This window comes from Marmota monax, unplaced genomic scaffold (assembly GCF_021218885.2).
Source record: "Marmota monax isolate L192 unplaced genomic scaffold, Marmota_monax_Labrador192_F-V1.1 WCK01_AAM20220418_F8-fsc00061, whole genome shotgun sequence".
NCBI lineage: Eukaryota > Metazoa > Chordata > Mammalia > Rodentia > Sciuridae > Marmota > Marmota monax.
This window is the reverse complement of record NW_026695230.1, coordinates 16848982-16869436: the sequence shown is the minus strand read 5'-3', so window position 1 is coordinate 16869436 and position 20455 is coordinate 16848982. Positions and strand designations below refer to the sequence as shown.

Here is a 20455-nt window from a genome sequence, read left to right as displayed (position 1 = left end):
CTGTACAGCAGAATGGCCTTTCAAAAACCTATAGATCTTATCAAATCCTCTTTTAGATAAAATCCAAAACCCTTAACTTGGCTGTTTTACACCCTAGCAAGAACACTAATTGGGTCTTTGCCTGCCTATCCACTCTCTATCCCATCCTTTCAACCATCCTTTGCCTTTTTTCAGTTCCTTAACTGACACATGTTCTTTCCTAGCTCCTGGCTTTGTATATGCTATTTCCACTACCTAGAATAATCTCCCATCCATGCCCTTTCTCTTTCAGTCTCCCTCTTTCCACTTCATTTAGCTACCTTCTATTCACTGCTAGATCCCGTATAAAATGTCACTTTCTAGGGGAGTAATTTCTCTGGGTCTCTAATCTACAGCAAACTCTTTGTTAAATACTCTCATAGGATCATATATTTTCATTTGTCTCTTAACATATTTAGAAATCATCTATTTATATGTAGAAGTATATATTTAACTAGGATCTCCCATTAGACTAGAAACTCCTGGAAAACAGCCCTGTCTCTCTAACTAAATGGCCCAATGTCTGGTATAATACCTAATTGTGACAGAGCACACATTCAGTAAATATTTACTAAATAGAAAAGAAAAGGGAAGGTGGAGCACAACAGGTCAGAGAATGACCCTAGAAGGAGTAGAGAGTTGGGCAACATTTACAGTCACTTTTCCAGTCCCTAGTGATTAAGTGCATGAATGTGGTGAGCGAGGAGGGTGTCATGTTCTGCATCTTCCAGAGATTGTAACCTCAGCTGCAGGACCTACTTAGTGCCAGCCCAGAGCCAGAGAGAGGAGCAGCAGAAATCTTTACCTCATTGCCAGCGCCTGGCAGAAATGTCTTCACTTTGATGGTCTTCCCTGGGGCTGGAAAGGGCGACTCCATGAGACTTCTCATGAAGGGATAGACCAATGCAGCCGAGATCCCACGCCGGCGTTCCACCTCATCTAGGACCTGTGCCCACCACCAGCAGCACAAAGTGAAAGGATGTCAAGATCTGCCCTTCCCACCTCAGGTAGAGAGCCAGGTTTGGGAATAAGGAGGGAGTCAGAGAGCTCACTTGTACTTGGTCTTGCATTCTGTCTCCCCTCCCCATCCCACACAGGTGGTTTTCTCATCTAAGCTGGCTGCAGATGGTCCTATGGGAGCTGTCAGCTGGGGGAAGGGGAGCAAGCCAGAGCCTCTTACCTTGGAAAACAAGCCGAAGCAGCCAAGGCGGCTGATGACACAGTACACCTCTGGCAACCGAGGCCCTTTCCCACTTGGCTGGCCAGGACAAGGAGGAGAGAGAGAGAGAGAGACAGAGAGAATGTATGAATACCATAGCTCACTGCTTTCCTTGAGAATAGAAGACTAAGTACTGCCCTTCAATGGAGGAAGAATGCATGCCTCTTGTACACTCAACCAGGTCCCCCCCAAAAAGGATGCTTTTCTTTGGAGGTTGATGTTAGCCTCTGCTGGGTCTTCTAGCCCAAGAAGCCAGGCTCCTGCCAAACTCTACAAGGCTCCATGTTTCCTTCCAGGACACTGACAACGGCTGGCAAAGGACAAAGCAGTTTGGCAAAGGCTGCAGGATAATTTGTGGATTTATATTCCTAAGCCTAGATGACAGTGGGAAGGACTTGTGTATGTTCTTTGGAGCAAGCCACATAGCCTTATGGCCTCCAATAAGGGACTTTCTGAAAAATATTCCTTCTGTCACTGCTCTTTTCTCTTTTTCTTGATCCACCCCTGTTCTAGGAAGGCAAACTGAAAACAGATGAGGATGGAATTATTATTTATTAAATGTTATTATCCCCATCTTACAGATAAAGCAACTGAGTTCAAAAATATTAAACTGCTGCCTAAGATCATGCATCTAGAAGCTGTGGAGCTGGGAGTCTGTTTTGGCCTCTGTTTTTATTGTCTAACCTCCAAAGCATGCTACTTTCTGACACGAAGGAAGGGAAATGGACACAAAGACACAGGATATATTCTATGAAGTGAAGATCAAAAAGAAGGCAGAATTTAAAAGGTGGGTGGTTGGAGAAGGAGATAAGCACTTTTGAGCGCCCTAGGCCTGGAGCCCCCTCAAGTAGAGGGGGTGAGTTCACTAGAGTCCATTCAGTCCACTGGAACTGGCAGGACCCTATTGCTGCCTCCAGACTCAGAGGCCTGGAGTGCCTGGCAAGGGAGGGAGCAGAGCAGCAGGTGCTGGCCCCTCATGCAGGCTGCTAAGCAAATGCAGATGGGGCTATTTCAGTCTCCAAACCTGCTGGCCACACGTCACAGATCTAAAGAGAAGGCAGAATCTGTTTTTGTCCATATTAGGTCTGAAACTCACTCCTCTCTCTTTCCTTCTCCCCCGCCTCCCCTAAAGCCCCAAGTGATTAAATCAAGTATGTGGGATTTGGGTTAGAATCGTTGTGTCCAATCTGTAGGAATGCCGAGTTAGTGCCAGCCCCCTTGGCAGGGACCCAGTGCAGGCCCTCTCTGAGCACGCCAGGACAAACATGCTCTTCCCTGGGGGCAGCAGGCCCACTGCAGAGCAACAGTTCTGCTCCATCGATTCTCCAGCAAAGGCAGTCTTCAAAATGCTCCTCTCCAAGCCCAGGGGATCCAGGGACACGCTGGCCTCTTCCTGGCTCGATTACCTGGCATCTGGACTATTCTATATCCCCTCAACTCCACTCAATGGACATTCAATATCCCTTCTCCTCAAACTATCTTTTGGAGGAGATCCGAGGGTACCAGATTGGTAATAAAGGACCTGGATCAATTCTGGCTCTGTCCTTCACTGGCCATGTGTCCTTGGGCAAGTCATTTTACCTCAGGGTCTCAACTTCCTAATTTATAGATCAGGGAAAATAATATCCCTTGGACTATTATAAGGGCTAGAAAAGCGCAACCAAACAAATCAAAAAACCCGAGACATACTTAAAGTGTCTATCTTAGAACATGATAGGTCCTAAGCAGGTTTATTCCCTTGGCTCTTTCCTTCAGTGTTCAAAGTTTGGCTTCCCCTACTAGACCAGCTAAAGTTCCTTGAGATTAGGAACTCATCAGCATGTGGCCTGACCCCCGGTGGGTACGTGAGAAGTGCTTCTAAATGAATGGCCAGAATCCTCCTATCAAGCTTCTCCCACTAAGACCTGGATACCCCAGAATATTATCAACAACCCAGTGACTTCTGGGGAGAGTTCAATAGGAACTAGATCCTGGGCCCAGCCCTCCCACTAGTACTCTACGTCAATCTATTTCCCAGGACTGATAGGAAGGGAATTGGGAAAACTCTTCTCTTAGAAAAATGGCTTTTGTTTTTAAAACTCAGAATCTTTTCCTAACATTCAAGGTATCTCTCCCGGTATCCCAGAGAAGGAACTTAGAGCTTTGTCTTTGCTCAGATTGTAGCTTTACCAGACAGGACTACTCCCTTTATTATGCTGACCAGTTATGGGGGTGAGGAAAGTTGTCCTCTACCCAATTTGATACGTATACACACACTGCTGGAGTGATATGATCTCAACCAGAGGTAGCAATCAGAGCCCATAATCCCAAAGAAAATGAATGAAAAGAAAAAGTATAGAAAAGCTAAAAAGATGACAAACCAGAAAAAGGTGATCCACTCTCTGCCCTGATTTCAATATTCACATTATGAGATCTAACTGGACAGGCTACTCTGAGCCCTGCTATCCCAGAGGTGCCTCATCTGTGAAAGTGTGTGTGTCGGAGGGTCACCCAGGGGCAGACTGAAGGATTTCATACAAGCTAAAGTATGTAGACGTAGACGGGCACAGAAACATACACATACCCTGGCCCATTCCCTGCTAGCCAGCCCCAGAGGTGTGAATAGCCCTACTCACCAGTAAGCGCCTGCAGTAGCCAAAGCGTCTGCTGCCATCTTCCCCAGTCAGCATAAAAGAAAAGGTCTCACTGGGAACAAGAAAGAGGGAGAGATCTGGCATTAGAGAAATTATGACACCACCTAGGAAAGAATCCCCAAGAATAAGAACTGTCATCTCAGGGATTAAATGAAGGTTGAAATTAATGTAGGAGAGTAGGCTGAGACTAGGACAGGCCCCACTTAACTGTCCAGGGCTATGTGGGGAAAGGAGAGTCTGTCTCCATCCATTCCAGGATGGGCCTCACCTGCTGTATTCTGACACAGGAATCCAGTCCTTGGCATCTGGGAAACAAAACTGGGGAATGGCTTTAAGCCTTTCCTCTGCCTCCCGCATCTGCTTAGTGGGTCGGTCCAGCTGCAGGAAAAGAAGAAAAAGGGGAGAAGACACCAAGAGATGACAAGGAATCTGGGGGTAGGGGCAGAGGGCAGCTGAGAAGCATCTCCTTCTCAGACAGCTCTAGAGGCCACCCTACCAACTAACCAGCTTTTTGGCAACACTTGTCCTGATCCTAATTCTTACAGAAGTCTGAGTGTGAAGTGAAACATCATTCATTCATTCATTCAGTCAGTCAGTCAGTCAACAAATGCCAACAGAGTGCCTTGCATGTGGCATCTAATAGCGTGCCCATATGCTGGGACTAAGGATGGAAAAAAGTGGACAAGGTCCCTGACCCTGTGCATTCTGGTGCATGTACCACAAAGGAAACAAGCAGAGTAATATGTGAAAGAGAAATGGGCAGGAAGAAGGGCCACATCAGGGCATCTGTAAAGACCTTGGAAGAAGGGCCACTTGAACAGAGTCCATAGCCATATGAAGAGCTGGAGAAAGACAGGCAGAGGTAAGGGCAGAGAAAAAGGGCTTTCTCAAAGGAACAAATGAGACCAGGCTGGCTGATGATGAGTAGAGGAGAAATGGTAAGAGATAAGGTAGGTGGAGAGGTGGGGAGAACTAGTAGTGGGCCCATTTTCTTTTTGGGGTGATAAGACACTCTAAAATTGTAAAGTTCTATGAATATATTAAAGAACACTAAACTAATATGTGGAAACTAAAGCATAATTAAAGGAAAGAAGACAGTGGGGGGAGGGGTCTGATATTATAAAGATATGGAGAAGGATCAGTGGAGTAGAAGTAAGAGGGAGGAAGGAAGTGACAGGGAAAGAAATATGGAACAAATCTAACAGATTCAAGTTATATACACACATGAACACATATCCTATAAGTAAAAAGTATCAACCAAAGTTAAACAAATAAACTGTGAAAGGAAGATCAGCAGAATGGAGGAGAGAGAAAAGGGGGCGGGCTTAGGAGGGGGAACAGGGATTGAAATCAAGTTCCATGTATGTATGTCAAAAGGAACCCAGATACTATGTATAAATATGATGCTCTAAATTAGAAAACAAAAACAAAGAAAGAACACTGAATTGAAAACTATAGAGTGGTTGGGGGAGAAGGGCAGGTGGGAAGAGTAGCTGGGGGCATTTCTCAGCCCTCATCCTCTGAATAAGCACTGGCCCAAACCCATCCCAAAGCCCTATCTTCCCTCCTGGATATGAGGAGGCAGGCACAGGGCTGTGGTGACTGATGGAGCACTACAACAGAAACATGCTCTCTTCTTCCCAGATGGGCCAGGACAGGAGACAGCAGGCAGGGAGGTAGGGCAGACAAGGGGAGACAGCCTCACCTTGGGAAACTGGTAGGAGACTTCAGGGAGGTAGGTGTTTCGGGATGGCTTCTTCTTGAGGGATACTACCACAAAGTATTCAAAGAGCTCCCGCTCCTGCCACTCAAGCAGCTCCAACTCCAAGGTCCGATAGCTGGGTGCACGCTTCAGCATCGACTGGATGTGGACCAGACGCTGTGTGTGGGCTGGGAGCAGGTCACACATCAGGGAAAAAGCAGGCTGGCCACTCACAGACCTCTCATCAGCTCCTCTACTCCTGACTCTGGCTCCATCTGTGGATCACCTCTAAGTGCATCAGCCTTGTCTGACATCCTCCCTTAGCTAAGTGAGATGTGGCAGGAACAAGGCATTGACATCTGCACAAAGACTCTACCACAGGAAGCCACCAGCCTGGATCTTCCTGGAACCTCTGAAGACTGATCTGGGGTCAATTGGACTACCAAGGTTAGGCAAGCCCTGAGACATATCATTGGCACCTACCCTTTGGTCCTTCTTAGTACAGAAGGCATGGACCAGAATGTCTGAACATCCACAAGGGTCTCATCCTTTGTTACTTGGGCTGCCCCTAAGTCCAAAGTCCACATGACAACTTGCCTGGGAGGAAGGGCAGAAGGAGCAAGTTTCCATGTACTTTAATTATTCTGGGAGGTCTAGGCAGGGTTTTCCAGTAGAGAAAGCACAAAGTTGTAACAGTCTCCTCTCTAGAGACTGAGGAGATGAGTGGTCTCGGGGCCTCCAGAGGACCAGTTTCCTCAGTCTCTGGTACAATTCTTGCAACCAGAAGAGGTACTTGTAATCTGAACCCATCTCTGACACTAGATTTACATTTACCAAGCAAATGTAGTGCCCAATTCCCATGAATAATGGCTTAGGAAAGTATGCTTAGAGCCATAAGAACTAAATTTGGCAAAGGGAGATCAACTTTTTGTATTAACATCGCAGGGCTGAACTATAAGAGTGGACTTCCCTACAACTTCCTGCTCTGGTGGCCTAGCAGCTTGCCTACCTGTTGCCTTTTCCACACCAATTTCGTTAGGGACATTAGAACCACCCTTGCAGAGGAAGGGAAGACTAACTGCTGTTGCAGCCAGAGGTGGGAAGTGATGTCATGCCTTACCTTTGAACCTGTCGTCAGAGTCGCTCTCACTCTCACTATTCTCATCTGGAAAAGTAACAGCAGGAGTGCAAGTTTGCTGAGCCACTGCCTCACAGCAAGTTTCTGGTGCCCCCAACCCCACAATTTTTCTATGATGGATAAATCTGTATCTAGTCTGGGCTGCTGTGGGCCCAGGGGCAGGCATCTGTGGGCAGGAGTTCAGTGACCTGGGGCCAGGGTCCCTCAGACTTCAGTTCATTGGTGCTATTCTATATACAAACACCTAACTAGCCTGGTCTCAGGGAAGCTAAAGGCCCAACTTAGAGGATGAGCCAGCAGAGAGGCCTACAGGCTTGGAACATAAGGGCCCTGCCTCTAGCAGGCCAAGATTTGAAATGGAAAACAGACCATAGTGTTCAGTAAGTCTGGTCTTTCCTTTTGCTATGAGCAGATTCCCACACCCACCTGCCTACACAGAGCCTCAAGCCTGGAGGAACCCATCCCAGGGCTGACTTCCGTCTCTGGCTCTCCTTCTCTAGACATTTCCTGGCAGGACTACCCTCCCTGGAGGCCAAAGAACCCCACAACTGGCCTGCAGAAAGGCAAACTAAAGGAAGCCCACATTTCTCCCCATCCCTAATGTCCAAGGGCCCCAGATAGTTGAACCAGCTCAGACACCAAGGCCTACCTCTCAGTGATGCTGTCTCAAGGCTGGACATAGACAGCTTTTTTAACCTCTTCTTTCCCCTCTTGGCATTGTAGATGGAGTTAATTCTTTGGACAAGCTGGATGAGAAAATCAGAGAAGGTAAGGTAACCCTGACACCAGCTGCCCTAACTTCCAAGAATGGATTAGGAGCCCATCCTTTCCCTTACTGGTGCAAGCTTTCTACACCCAACCCACTTGGCCCAGCAATGGTCTTCCTACTGAAATGATCTCAAGTGGGAACTCACCAGCCATGCCTGGTAGCTCTCCATCTACTCTGTCCCCTAGGAGTGGTCTTCTTCCCCAAGACAAGGACACTAAACTTAGCTCCCCAGAGGAAGGAACTGTGATCAAACTAGACAGGATGGGAGCTCCTGGGTCCCAAGAGTCATTGAACCAACTGAGACAAAGAGCTCCTCAGATGCAAAAACAGGAACAAGGATTCTAGCCTTTCCCCTCTGGAGCATAACCTGGGGCCGTGACAGGAAGAAGTTAAATTCCCAATATACCCAAGCATTGTTTGCAGGCTAAAAATACCATTTGGCTAAATCCTGCTGCTGTGGGCTGGGGACTTAGAACTGCCATGTGTGCAAATCACTGCTGAAAACTCTACAATTTCTAGTGTTATAAAAAGGAAGGCCCGTGTTTGAATTCTTAGGTCCCTGAAAGCCTGGAACTGTTTTGGTGTGCACAGAGACCCACATCACACTCACTAATGGGGAGCTAGCTTTTTCTTCTGATATCTGAGCACCAAGAAGCAGTTAATGCATCCTTATTGAAAAGAAAAGGAAATTAATAAGGTGAAAAAGGGCAGTGCAAGGACCCATAATTTACTTAAAAGGAAATGAGAAAGCAGCCCAGATTAAGGAAGGAAGGCAGCCTCCCTGCCTAGACCCATGCCTCCTCTCTCCCCATTGGGGGATACCTTGGGAATGCGGCGAGCCCTGCGGCTGGAGAGCAGCTCACTTGTGGTGCTGAGGCTGTCCTCGTTGAGGCTGGAGGGTGAAGATGGCAGGCTCAACTGAGCCAGCAGCAGCATGTCGTCATGGCTATGCCTCTTGGGTAATCGTGGCAGCCGGTGGCTCTTCCTTTCTGACCAGTTCCCACTGCGCAGGGACTGGCTACTGGGTTTCAGGGAGAGCTGACATGGGGAAAAGGATGTGGGAGAGAGGCTTGTCACAAATACCTTGGCCAGGTCATCTGTTGGAACCTGGGCACTGAGGCCTTGGGCTGGCATCTATGGCTCCCTGAAACCCATCCTAGAATTTCCATCTACCACAGCTTACGCTTTTAAGACTTCATTGCCAACTGGCTAGTTCAGGAATAGATTAGATACTTAACTTGACCAAAGGAAGCCTTACTTCTTTGCCAGAAATAAAAAAAAAAAAGCAGAGGCTAAGAAAACTGCACTTTCACCTGAGTGGAAAGAGAAGGCACATCAGGAATTCTCTGGGTACTTTATGAGCATTGGGACAAAGATTACTGAGTCTGAATAATGGAGCCAGTCCCCAAAGTTTATCCTAACAGAGACCATAAACTACATGCCAGCTTGCTCTGCTGGATGATCCTGGCAGCCTGGCAATGCTCCCTTCTTCCAGGGACAGCAGAAGGGCTCTGGGCTCTATACTCAATGGACTACCTCACCACAAATATACCCTTCCAGTATGGGGTATCTTATTGGCAGTGGATATTACACACTGCTGGGAAGGCAGGCACCCCCTGAAGACTCCCATAGTTGTCTCGATCTGGAGTTGCCTCTCCTCACTCTTCAGTAAATCCTCCTTCCTCCACAGCTCACAATCTCCTCTTCCCACCCAATCAGTCTGGCACTACACATTAAATAATAGCCTATTTGAACAGAGCACATTAGTAGGGTATATCTTTTATTAAAAATAATCATATGACTCCAAAGCCAGTAGAAACCATTTATATATTCTCTGGTCAATATTATAAAATATTCAGGTCTCTCCATTTGCACAGAATAAGTTACTGAACAGGTCAGAGAAATCTGAATCTCCTGTTTCCTGTCCAACAAGACCAAAATGAGTTTATGTCTAAGGACCTCCTTTGATTTTTTTACCTTTCCTCTCATTCTGCCCTTCTTCAGTCCATTCTTCAAGATTCATTCTTACTTCCTCCAATAGAGATGACTCTAGTGAATATCAGGTTCTCCAAATCTGGTTTGGGGCCTATACCTGGCCCCCACATGCCAGCACTGAGATAATTTCTGAGTTGCAGAATACCAGAACTCCAATCAGGGCCCTTCTTCCTGTTTCCCACAGAAGGGGAGGAGAAGTACTAAGACAGGAGATCTCAGGGGTTCCTGGCTTAGTTTTGCAGCTCAGAGGTCAGGCAGTAAGAGAAAGAAGGTAGGAGAGGATTCCCCTAAGAGGATAATTCAATTTTCCACAGGGATTTCAATATGGCAGAAGTCCCTGAGTGCTGAGCTCTTTCCTGAGGTAGTCTTCTCTGCCAAGTGAGGGAGAAAGTCTGAGTGAGAGCTAGGCTTACACCTTAAGAGAACAGGCCTTCAATGTGGCCCTCACAACTGTCTCTACAGGCTCATGTTAGGGCTGCATTACCTGCATGGGTGGGCTGTTGTACTTCCTGTCCTGAGGACTCCACATCCTGTGCAGAGAGTCCAAGGAGTTCTCAGACAGTTGCTGAGATTTTCTTCCAGCTCTTCGGCTCTTTAAGTCCACATCCTCATATGGATTCTCCTTGGGCAGCTCTCCTGCAGAGGAAGAAAAGTTAAAGAAGGGGGAGAAGGGAAGAAGGAAACACACAGAGTTACACACACAAATAAACAAGTAGAATTCCTGTGAACCAAAGAGAATGGCTTCTGCCTGGTCCCTTTGGCTCATGAGTCACACAGCTGCCTGTCTGCAGTGGGAAGGCTACAAACAGATCCTGGCTTCAAGTCCAGAAGCTGAGCACCCGCACCCCCACCTCCAGTTCAGCTCAGCTCAGCCTTGTCCGGCCTCTGCTTTATAAATTCAGGGATTGCACAAGACTGGCTCAGCTACTCCTGCCTGTGCCCAGCAAGAGGACAAAATCAGCATCAGGAGTCTGTCCCTGGCTTCATTCTCTCTCTGTTGGTAAACCCCCATCCCACCCCTGACCCAGGGATATGCACCCCTTGGTAGGAAAGGCTTTCAGAAATCACACAACTGCAACTCTTGGTGGGTCTCCATGGAACCCAGTTTTGGGGGTGGTCATGCAGGAACTCAAAGAACCTAGTCTAGGGAACAGGGCTTTGCTAGGCTTCCCTCTTACTTATTACACTGTTCAACAATTCTTTTAGGGGAAGGATATTGTCTGAGGCAACCCCAGAACCAGAACAATGATTATCAAGTAGTAAGTGCTCAGTAATTATTTGTTCAATGGATCTCTCTGATCACGGGTCAGTCTATTTCCTCTACTGCAGATCTCAGCAAAAAGAACTATCATCACTCCCTTCTTGGCACAAAATTTCCTGCTGTGACACAGGGAGGTGTGAAGGCTTGGAAGGACTCTGGGCCAGAGAGTGGGGGTGGGAGAGTTTCTGCTTCTCAGAACCAGTTTCTAAAACCCTGGCAATAGCACCATATTGACACTACTAGAAAATTTCAAAAAAGTCCAAAACATAGTCCCTGCTTTTGAAGAGCATAAGATGTTGAGACATTCTTTGTCATAGCTAGAACCTCCTGCCCCTTCCAACACATGCCTAAAATTTTCTAGAATACAATAATACCATGAGTCAGGTTAGACATGGCTTAATTCCAGCAATAGAATCATAGTAGGGACAACCCTCATTCCCTTTGCCCTTGTCTTTCTGTATCTTCTCCCCAGTCCCAGCAGCACTGTTTGGGACTTGGGACCTAGCATTGTTTGGGTACCAGTGACAAGAATAGGCTTTGCTGAGGTTAGGACATCTGGTGAAGCTGGGCTCACTTCAACATCAGCAGCAGGATTTAGCCTGGGTGACTACTGAGTCCTATGCTGTCCTGTGACTTACAACCCAGAGCAGCTCAGACTGCACTCCTCTGGTAGCAAGCAGAAAAACTATAAGACTGGAAACAGACAGACCATAAGAGAAAAACCAACCCCTATATTCTTAGAAAGTCCTCAAAAAGATGAGGTTCCTTCAAATTGTGGCATACTTATTAACATCATGAAAAACCACAGTGAATTCAGGAAGTACTTTACAGAGGTGGAGGTGTGAAGTGAAAATTGCAGTCACAACTAATGAGACTACAGTGGGAACAACACAAATCTCTATAAACTTATGAGCCAAGGATGGGTCAAGAAAAGATTCAGAACTGGATTAAGTGATTCCCAATACCAAGCAGGGTCCCCAGCAATGGAGCAAATCTTTTCCTGTAACGCTCATGCTTTTGAAATGACTCGTCTCCATTCCAGAGCCCTGACTAAGCAAAGCCAGCCCATTAGCTCTGCTTCAAGAAGCCAAATATCAAACCAGGCATCCCCCGCATGATTTCTTCAGCCCACTCCACTGTGGGGATGCTTTAGGAGGAGTCAGGGTGGACTTTCTACTTCTTGGACCCTCTCCAACATATATCCTGTAAAGGTGAGGTGGTAAAGGGGATTAAGAATAGAATTCCAGAACACATTCTTCCCAATTCCATAAAACAGAACCAGAGCATCAGTGTCCAGATCAGGGCAGATTTATTCCAAGTTTATCAAATCCAAATTGCCTTGGATACATGACCAGTCAGAATCCTTATCATCATTTCAACCCATCGGAAGACCTGTCTCAGTCTGTTTTGATCAGAGTTTCTCTAAGCTAATGACATTTTGGGTGGCTAGGCTGACCTGTCCATTCGTAGGAAGTTTAGTTGCCACAACCCTGGCCTCTATCAATTAGCTGACATTAGTATCCCTCAGATGTAACAACCAAAAATACTGACACTGCCAAATGACACCTGTGGGCAGACAGGTGAATGGATAGATGGAAGGAAGAGAGGAAGGGGAGAGATGGATGAAATTGTCCCCCACTGACAACCATTGCTTCAGAAAGATATTTCTAAACTTCCTAATACCTTCTGAGCACCATGCCATGAGTCCCAAGACTAACCCTCTTTTCCTTCATCTTTCCCCTCCTTTTCTTCTCCCTCCCCTTCCTTTTCTTCCAGAGTAAGAGCTTTGAAATGTGATAAAAAATCTAAAGTTCTAAGAACAAGATGTAGGACGCTGAGGCCCTGAAGTAATATACTATTTATGCATATCTGTGATATTTTTAGGGAAGATAGTTGGAAATATCAGGTTCTCCACACTACTACTGTCTCTAGAAACTTGATTACAGGAAGGTCTAAAATGTCCACTCCTCCTACCCAGCCCTAATGCCAGTCTCTTTCTTTTCTAATGTAACCTATGCCCTTATCACTTCTCCAGGAAATGAATGCTGACCCCAGACCAAGCCCTTCCTCCCCAGCCTCAGTTAGGTTCCTTAGCAGCCCTAGTCCATCTGTGACCCCCAACTTTACAGATTATCCCTGACTACGTAACAGATTCTCTGTCATCTCTCCAGACAGGAAGGATGCCCCAGGGATGCGGGTGTGCAAAGAATAAGCAGACCCTGAGTACCAGAGCCACTAAACTGAATTTGCTGAGACCAAGTAAACATCAAAGCAAAGAGTGGGAAATGGCAATCAGAAAGTCCTACAGGAAAACAACTACAGGATGGCTGGAGAAGACAGAGCTGAGTGGAGAAGCATGGGATGATTTAGCAGGCATGGACAGGAAACAGGAAACGTGACAGACAGCAAGACTTCTACCTGGGTTCTTGCCCACATGGCCTACAAAGGACAGTTCATACTGAGCTTGGAGAGGGATAAAGAGGTAGGCTGTCTTCTCTGGAGGCCTGGCCCTTATCAAGCTCAGCTGGGGAGGCCAGAGGTCTCAAACTTTCCCAGCTTTGCTAATGAAATAGGCGACAAGGGCATGACCAACAATTTCTGTTTTGCACTCTTCTAAAAGGGGCTTGTTACAGCCCAATCTTAGTACATTGATCCTCTTGAAGGAAGAACCAACCCAACCCCACCAGGCCCTGTCTCTACTCCCACTCCTCCCCATAGCTCCTTGGGTTATTAAACACACATGCAACACCCACCCCCTCCCCCTATCCCCCAACTGGAAGAACCAGTTAGGGGGTATGTGTATATGTACAGAATCTGAGAATTTCTCCAAACTCCAAGCTTCCTGGACCATTGTTAGGGCCTTGGTCTGCAGCTTCCTTCCCCAACCTTCCTCTTTTTCCAAGTGGCTGTTTCTCCTGGGTCTCCACCTCTCCCCCTCCTTCTAACAGTAGAGAAAGGATGAGGCCAGGTGCCCAACTCCCTGGGGCCAGCTTGTACCCACCCTCCAAGCCTTGACACCAATTCCCAACAGCCCCAGCACCTTTCCCTGGGCTGCACCTCTTGGCTGCTTTGCTTCCTGCTGCAACCTCCATCCTGGTAGGTGCCCTCTGTTCCTTACTGTTGCCCAGCCTGGAGGTGAATGAGAGAAGAAGGCAGAGAGAGTGTAGGCTCAAAAGGCTTTGCAGTACAGGCTGACTGGCCCTGTCCCCAGCTTGCATCCCACTAAAGTTCCTGGAAACTCTCCCTCAGCCCTAGCTAGCTGATGGGAGTGGGAATCTCTGCAGGAATGCAGCCCAGGCTCCTTGGTCAGGCGCCGAGGCCACTCCACATAACTCCCTAACAAGCTGCTTCCTTGGGTGAATTCTTCAGTGTCAGGCTCAGAATGCAAATGATTTTAAGGCTTTGCAGAACAGCAGCATCTTACAAGGGCAGATATCAAATTAGATGGGCAAGAATTAAACAGCCCCAGGAAGCAGCACGGCAGCAACTTTCTTTTTGAATCTTTCTATTATAAGTTAGCAGGCAAAACCTCAGCCTGTGCAGATATCCTACCCCATTTCCCCAGGCATAATGCCTGGTGTGGGTTCAAGGCCAGTGGATTCCCCAAGGCCCTTCATTCAAGTTCACTGCACACAGTGAAGACTCTGGGCCAACAAGTCCTCAACCTCCTAACAGACTAGGGAACTAGAGTCCAATCATCTGTACCCAAGATGGAGATTTAGCATGGGTTCTTTCTGCCTTCCTTTCAGCATAAGCATCACATGCCTGAAACAAAGCTCTGCTTGTTCCTGTGGGTTTGTCCCTGTGGACAAGCGACACACAATAGCTGAATAATCCAGCCAGAGTCAGAAACAACCTTAAATCCACAAAGTATAGTCTGGTGGGACAATCCAGAGGGCTCCCAGAAAGTCAGAGCCACTGGTCAAACTGGGGTTAAAAAGTGAAATCTGACATTCAGAGTTCAGCAACAAGAGACCCCCTGAATCCTTTAGGGGGGGCCCCAAATTCTTTGAGCTCTCTCCAGGGAGGGAAAAAAGGATAAATCAATCAGTATCTAATTAGGAAGAGAATATTCTCCCTTGTATTTCCCTCTATCCTCCCTGGTGAGGTTCTAGAAAATTCAGACTGGGCTGCTGTGGGGGAAAAATATGTTCTAACTGCAGACTCTCAAGACCACTTCCACCCCAACCCACAAAACCTAAACACCAAAAACAGGTGCCTGGATCACTTTCCTGCCCTATTTCCTGCAGCCTCCCCCTTTCAGTTTTCTCCTGTTCTCTACACAATGCTCCAGCGATCCAGAAGCTAGGTGAGCAGTTAAGGAAGATCCCCCAACCCCAACTTTACCCTGTATATTCCTTACCCCTTGCTCTACCTCATTCATTCAAGAAGCAACCAGCTGCTCCTATGTTTTCTTGCCACCACATGGAACATCCCAACACAGAAGGAAGTCTCTCTGAGTGAAGAGAAGAGTCCCAGACACTTGTCTCCTCTCTGTGCTCCTTTTAACTAGACCTAAAGCAGCCCAGGAAACAGTTCTGTTGTCTAGTGCCTCCAAAACTTTTTCCTAGACCCTCCCCCTAAATAACCATAAGCAGAGTCCTGGATCATAAACTCTGGACAGGGAAAAACAGTTGAAGCTGTCTATCTCCTTCTCTTACTTCCATTCAATTGCTAAAGAACATATCCCCACCTGGATAATGTTCTTGGGCAGCAATATAAGGGTTCCAATTCTTGTCAGAAAACAGTGAGGACTACAGTATTCTAGGGCTGGGTATGCAGGGGGGATAACAGAAAACTCCAGCCTCTCTGACCACTGCGGCAACAGCCAAAGTAGATGTTCTCAAGAGCCCTGGGCAGCAGTGATATTACAATTTGAGTGTAAACTCAAAAGGCTTTGCAGTACAGGCTGACTGTCCCTGTCCCTAGCTTGCATTCCACTGAAGTCCCCAGAAGCTTTCCCTCAGCCCCAGGGCAAAGATGAACTAGAGCTAGGGGCAAGGGCTGTATGAAGTAGAGTTGGGATTGGAACATCTTCCTTAACAGTTCATCTCATTTCTGAATCTTTGGCTCTGATCCCCATAGCCCTACCTCAGCTCTGGGTGATCATGGGTACAAAGCTGTCATTTCCCCAAAAGAAAGGGAAAAGTCCTCCCTCCCAAAACTGTTCGGTTGTTTTAGGGCTCTCACTCCTACAGTCTTCCTACTATGGTCCAGTACTGCATGGCTATATACTATATGCATCATTCCTGGATAATCTGGGTTGGAGCATGGCTGCTAATCTCCCCAGAAATGCTAGTCCAGCAAGATGTAAGGAGAAAACTATGAAAGTGATGGCTCCGATCAAATGACCAACTAAATGGTCATCTCTTCACAAGATTCCCATATTCTGAAAATTTGGAGGGTTCACTCTTTCTCTAATGTGTAAATTCTAAGACTATGCTCTCCAGTTTCCAAACCAAAGACATGGTGGTGCATGCCTGTAATCCCAGTGACTCCAAGGCTGAGGCAAGAGGATTGTAAGTTCAAGGCCAGTCTCAGCATCTTAGCAAGACCCTCAACAATTAGTGAGACCCTATCTTGAAAAAAAAATGTTTGAAAAAGGACTGGGGATGGAGTTCAGTGGTAAAAGTGTCCCTGACTTCCATCCCTAGTCAAAAAGAAAAAGAAAAAAAGGTTCTGAGGGCAGAAGCAAGCAAGCACACAGCATACCACTTACCTCCCCTTCACTGACCTACACTAAGACACACACTTTATTTAAGCAGAATCAAAGCCCCCCACTGACGAGGATGAGATCAGAATTAAAATGAATGCCAAAAATGAACTCAATTCAGCCTAGACCATCTATTTTTTGTTGACCTTTGCACTCAAGTTTGCCAACACCATGTTCTTCCACTTGTTGGAAACAATTTTCCATGGAGTATTGCATTTCTGCCCTTCTTCTGAGCAAAGGACAGTTCTGGACTATATTTTCCAGATGTTTATACAGCAAACAGCCTTGGAAAAATGGAGATATTTTTCTCTCTTCTGAGGAGAGGGAGATTTATTTCCTGATCGGGAATGATAATGTTTCCTTGTAGGCAAAGGTTGGCAGGTTTGCTGGTAGCCCCTGAGAAGACTAGGTTTTACCAAGACTAGGCTCTCGGGTTTTTCAGCTGGGACACAGTATGGAGCTTCTACGTGGGCCTCCGCCATACTGCCGCATAGGACTTGTGAGCAAGGGGGCCCGGGGGAACATTAAGCTCATGCTGCCTGCTGTGTCATAAATAATAAAGTACTTTATCTATAACCTAAAAGTCTGATGTCTTCTAAAAGCATCTATGAATCTAGGGCTATGAAATTTGTTAGCTTATACTAAAAACAATGTCTGTGCCCCCTGAAAATGCATATGGTGAAACCTAATCCCTAATTAGCACTGGTAAGTGGGGTCTTTAGGAGGTAATTAGGTCAAGAGGACAGAAACTTCATGAATGGGATTTGTGACCTTATAAAAGGGACGCCAGAGAACTCCCCCGCCCCTTCAGTCACATGGGAGATGACAGATGTCTTTGAATCAGGAAGCAGGCCCTCACCAGACACTGAATCTGCCAGTGTCTTATTCTTAGCTCATTTAATTCTAACAAAAACCTTAAAAAGTATTATTACTGTTACTATTTTTATGGTGGTTCATATCACATCATGATCACTTTATAAGAGAAAAACAGAGCCCTCACAACAGTTAAGTGATTTGCTTAAGGACACACAGCTAAGAAGAGTGCCTGTTGGGCTCTCATGTCTCAAAAGTAAAAGAAAGGAATGATTCATTTTTCCCTTCATGTGATCCCAAAGGCCTTTTGGATTTCAGTTCACTTTAGGGTTAGGCTTTAGTCACTCAGATGCTCTATCTTGCTAAGGTACTTCCTCTGATGCCCATTTCAAGGAGGCATTCTCCAAGATAAGAACACATCTGCGCACAGGCAAACCTGTGAGGATCTCCTGTTTCCTATTCTTTTGCATACCCCCGAGATGGCCCAGCCCACCACATCTGCCACTGCTTACCCACAATATCTTCATAGGCATTCTCTTCTAAAGTGCTTTTGGATCCAAACTTGGGTTGGCTCTCAGTACCATTCTCAGTGGGAGAAGAGGGGTATAGGGACTGGAGACTGGATGCATCCTCAAACTCAAAGGATTTTCTGTGAATAATAAGAGCAAAAGTCATTCCCACTGAGCCAGATCTCTGCTGCCTCATTGGGAAATGGCCACAGACAACAAAAACTAGAGGTCCTCCTCAGAAAACCAGCTACCGAAAAAAAGCATTAAGGTGGATCCAAACTTTCCATGCAAATGAGAATGTATGGTGTAAAGGGTCCCAGTGCGGGTGCCTGCAATATGCCTCATCCCTAGTAACACCAACATCAGGTAATGGTTACCACAGCTTAAAAGCATGATATGCATCACACAGAGGTAGGAGAGGCCCCTCTGAGGACCACTGATGATACAGGATATTTGGGATGAGGTCAGAGGAATGTAGCTCGGAGCACCACGGAAGTCTAGAGGATAGACGACAGCTCATTAGCAGGGAGGCCTCTAGACACTACTCACATTTGTTTGTTGGTGTCAAGTACTGCATCAAATGCACCTTTATACATATTATCTCATTAAACTTCATAATTGTTCTGACAGGTACTGTGCCATTTTACAAATAAGGAGATTGGAGTGACTGGTTGGCATGGGCTGGTTTGTTGAAATAGCAAGGACTAAACCCTCAAAACAAATCAAATGCCTCTGAGGTAGAGCTAGGAGGACAATCTACAAACTTCTCTCCAGGTAGCTGCTTGTTCCTTTCCACCCCTAGGTTATTGTCCCTCTACTGTGGAATTTCAACCACAGCTTATCAGTCCCTAAGATGCCCTGAGCCCACAGCACTCCTTATGCCTCTCCCCTCATCTAAGTTGGGACCCCAGATGTATCCTGTCCCTCTTCAAGGCAAGTCCCAAGCGGGCTCCTGAGGAGGAATCCCTCCCATGAACACCTCCCTCTTCCAATGACATCCTTTTCTCTCTTGTTTACCAAACAACTACTAAGAATCCTAGGAAGCAAATCAATGACTGAAAATGTCCTAAAGACCACATTGTGTTGTTGGCTGGCCTGGCCCCTCTTCCACACTCAACACAATAGAACCTTCTACGCTGGCACTCTCTTCCCTTGCCCCTATGACGCACTGCCTCCCAGTTTTCAGCTACCTCTGTGGCAGTTATTTTTCAGGCTCTTGTGAAGGATACTCTTTCACTTGCCTTTTAAATGCCAGGATCTGTCAGAATTCTGTCTTCAGGACTCTTTCCCCACCCCCATCTGCACTTACTAGGGGTAAATATCCATGGACCAACACCCTATCTAACATTCATACCAAATTTCTGTGTCTGGCTCAGAAATTCTTGACTAGTTAAATATCCAACAGCTGAGTGTAGTGGTTCCCAAATGTTGATGTAAGACCAAGTATCCGCTGGCACATACAGCAGAAAAGCATCAATCTTAGGCAAGCAGTTCTCTCGAGTCCGTGAATGAGACACAAATCATGTTCTGTCAAGTTATCTTTGAGAATCTGCCAGAAAGGTACTATATTGAAGACCCTCACATATTGTCTCTCATTAAGACAAATATAGTCAGTGCTTCTTGATTTTTTTAAACAGATTTCTTTTTCTTTGATCAAATATCAGCAGACCTGCATTTTTAAAAAATGAAAAAGTAGGGGGGCTGGGGATATAGCTCAGTTGGTAAAGTGCTTGCCTTGGCCCTGGGTTCAATCCCCAGCACCACCAATAAATAAATAAATAAATAAAAATTTAAAAATGATTAAAAAGTATATAAGAATCACACCTGGCTAAGAGTACAAACTTACCAGTTCATTCTCCTCAGAGGAATATGTTCACCTTGTGGTAAGACAAACAGAACAGCTTACACGTTTAAAACTGTTTCTCTTTTTTCCAAGAGCAAAGATTTCATTTGCTAAATTCTTATATAAAGTAACTCTACCATATAAAGTGTGTGTGATATTTATGTATATATTACATATAAATGAACTCTCCCCCATTCCCTCTTGTTACCTAGTTAACTGCTTCTAAATTTAGGTTAGCAATTCTGTCTTTGAGGGGCTTCCCCTCACTCCCCAGTTTAAGTTACCTGCCTCTGGGTATTTGCAGAGTCCTGTGCTGACACGGGTCATGGAACACCTCACAGTGTCTACAATTTATCTGTGCACTAGTCCATGAAGTCTGTGAATGGAAGAACCATGTTATTTGCTTCTGTGTATCTTTGACCAGCACAAGGCTTGGTGCACCGAAAGCTCTGGATGGGTGTTTGTAGAAATGGATGAATAAGGACAAAGCAAACAATCCTGGCAGGCTGGTAAAGAATTAAAGAGCAACTGAGTATTCTGGGGTGGGCCAAAACATGGGATTAACCTTAGCCATGGGGTGTTCTGGCTCAGGGGTCTGAACCTTTGTGATTCATCCTCTATACACATGGCAGGAAAATTTAACATGAGATGGGATATGGTGGATTAAGCCCAAGGTATGGGAACAGACTGAAGAATCCCCAGAAATGAAACAAACCTGAATGTCCATCTGTCTTTGAGCTAATTGAGAAAGGCAGTGAGAGGGAGGAGAAAAACTCTTCCAAAGGAAGCTGGCTCCCAACCTTCAGAGAACAGATGCCTGTCAATTTTAACCAACTCCAGCA

At 46.2% G+C, this 20455-nt stretch overlaps 1 protein-coding gene across 20 annotated transcripts in view; it reads right to left on the bottom strand.

Annotated features, from left to right (window-relative positions):
* Positions 1-20455, bottom strand: part of Dennd2b (DENN domain containing 2B) — a 187130-nt gene that overhangs the window by 11581 nt on the left and 155094 nt on the right. For 17 of the 20 annotated variants that reach the window (XM_058576890.1, XM_058576895.1, XM_058576896.1 and 14 more), the window contains 11 exons: positions 17774-17910; positions 13793-13864; positions 9959-10110; positions 8302-8517; positions 7360-7456; positions 6693-6737; positions 5576-5760; positions 4139-4248; positions 3853-3922; positions 1199-1276; positions 824-964 (listed from right to left, as the gene is read on the bottom strand). In XM_058576890.1, coding sequence (XP_058432873.1) covers positions 824-964; positions 1199-1276; positions 3853-3922; positions 4139-4248; positions 5576-5760; positions 6693-6737; positions 7360-7456; positions 8302-8517; positions 9959-10110; positions 13793-13864; positions 17774-17910 — 1303 coding nt within the window. Of the gene's footprint in view, positions 1-823; positions 965-1198; positions 1277-3852; positions 3923-4138; positions 4249-5575; positions 5761-6692; positions 6738-7359; positions 7457-8301; positions 8518-9958; positions 10111-13775; positions 13865-17773; positions 17911-19897; positions 20098-20455 lie in introns of those variants that run through there. The other 3 variants (XM_058576899.1, XM_046438314.2, XM_058576898.1) reach the window with 3 other exon arrangements.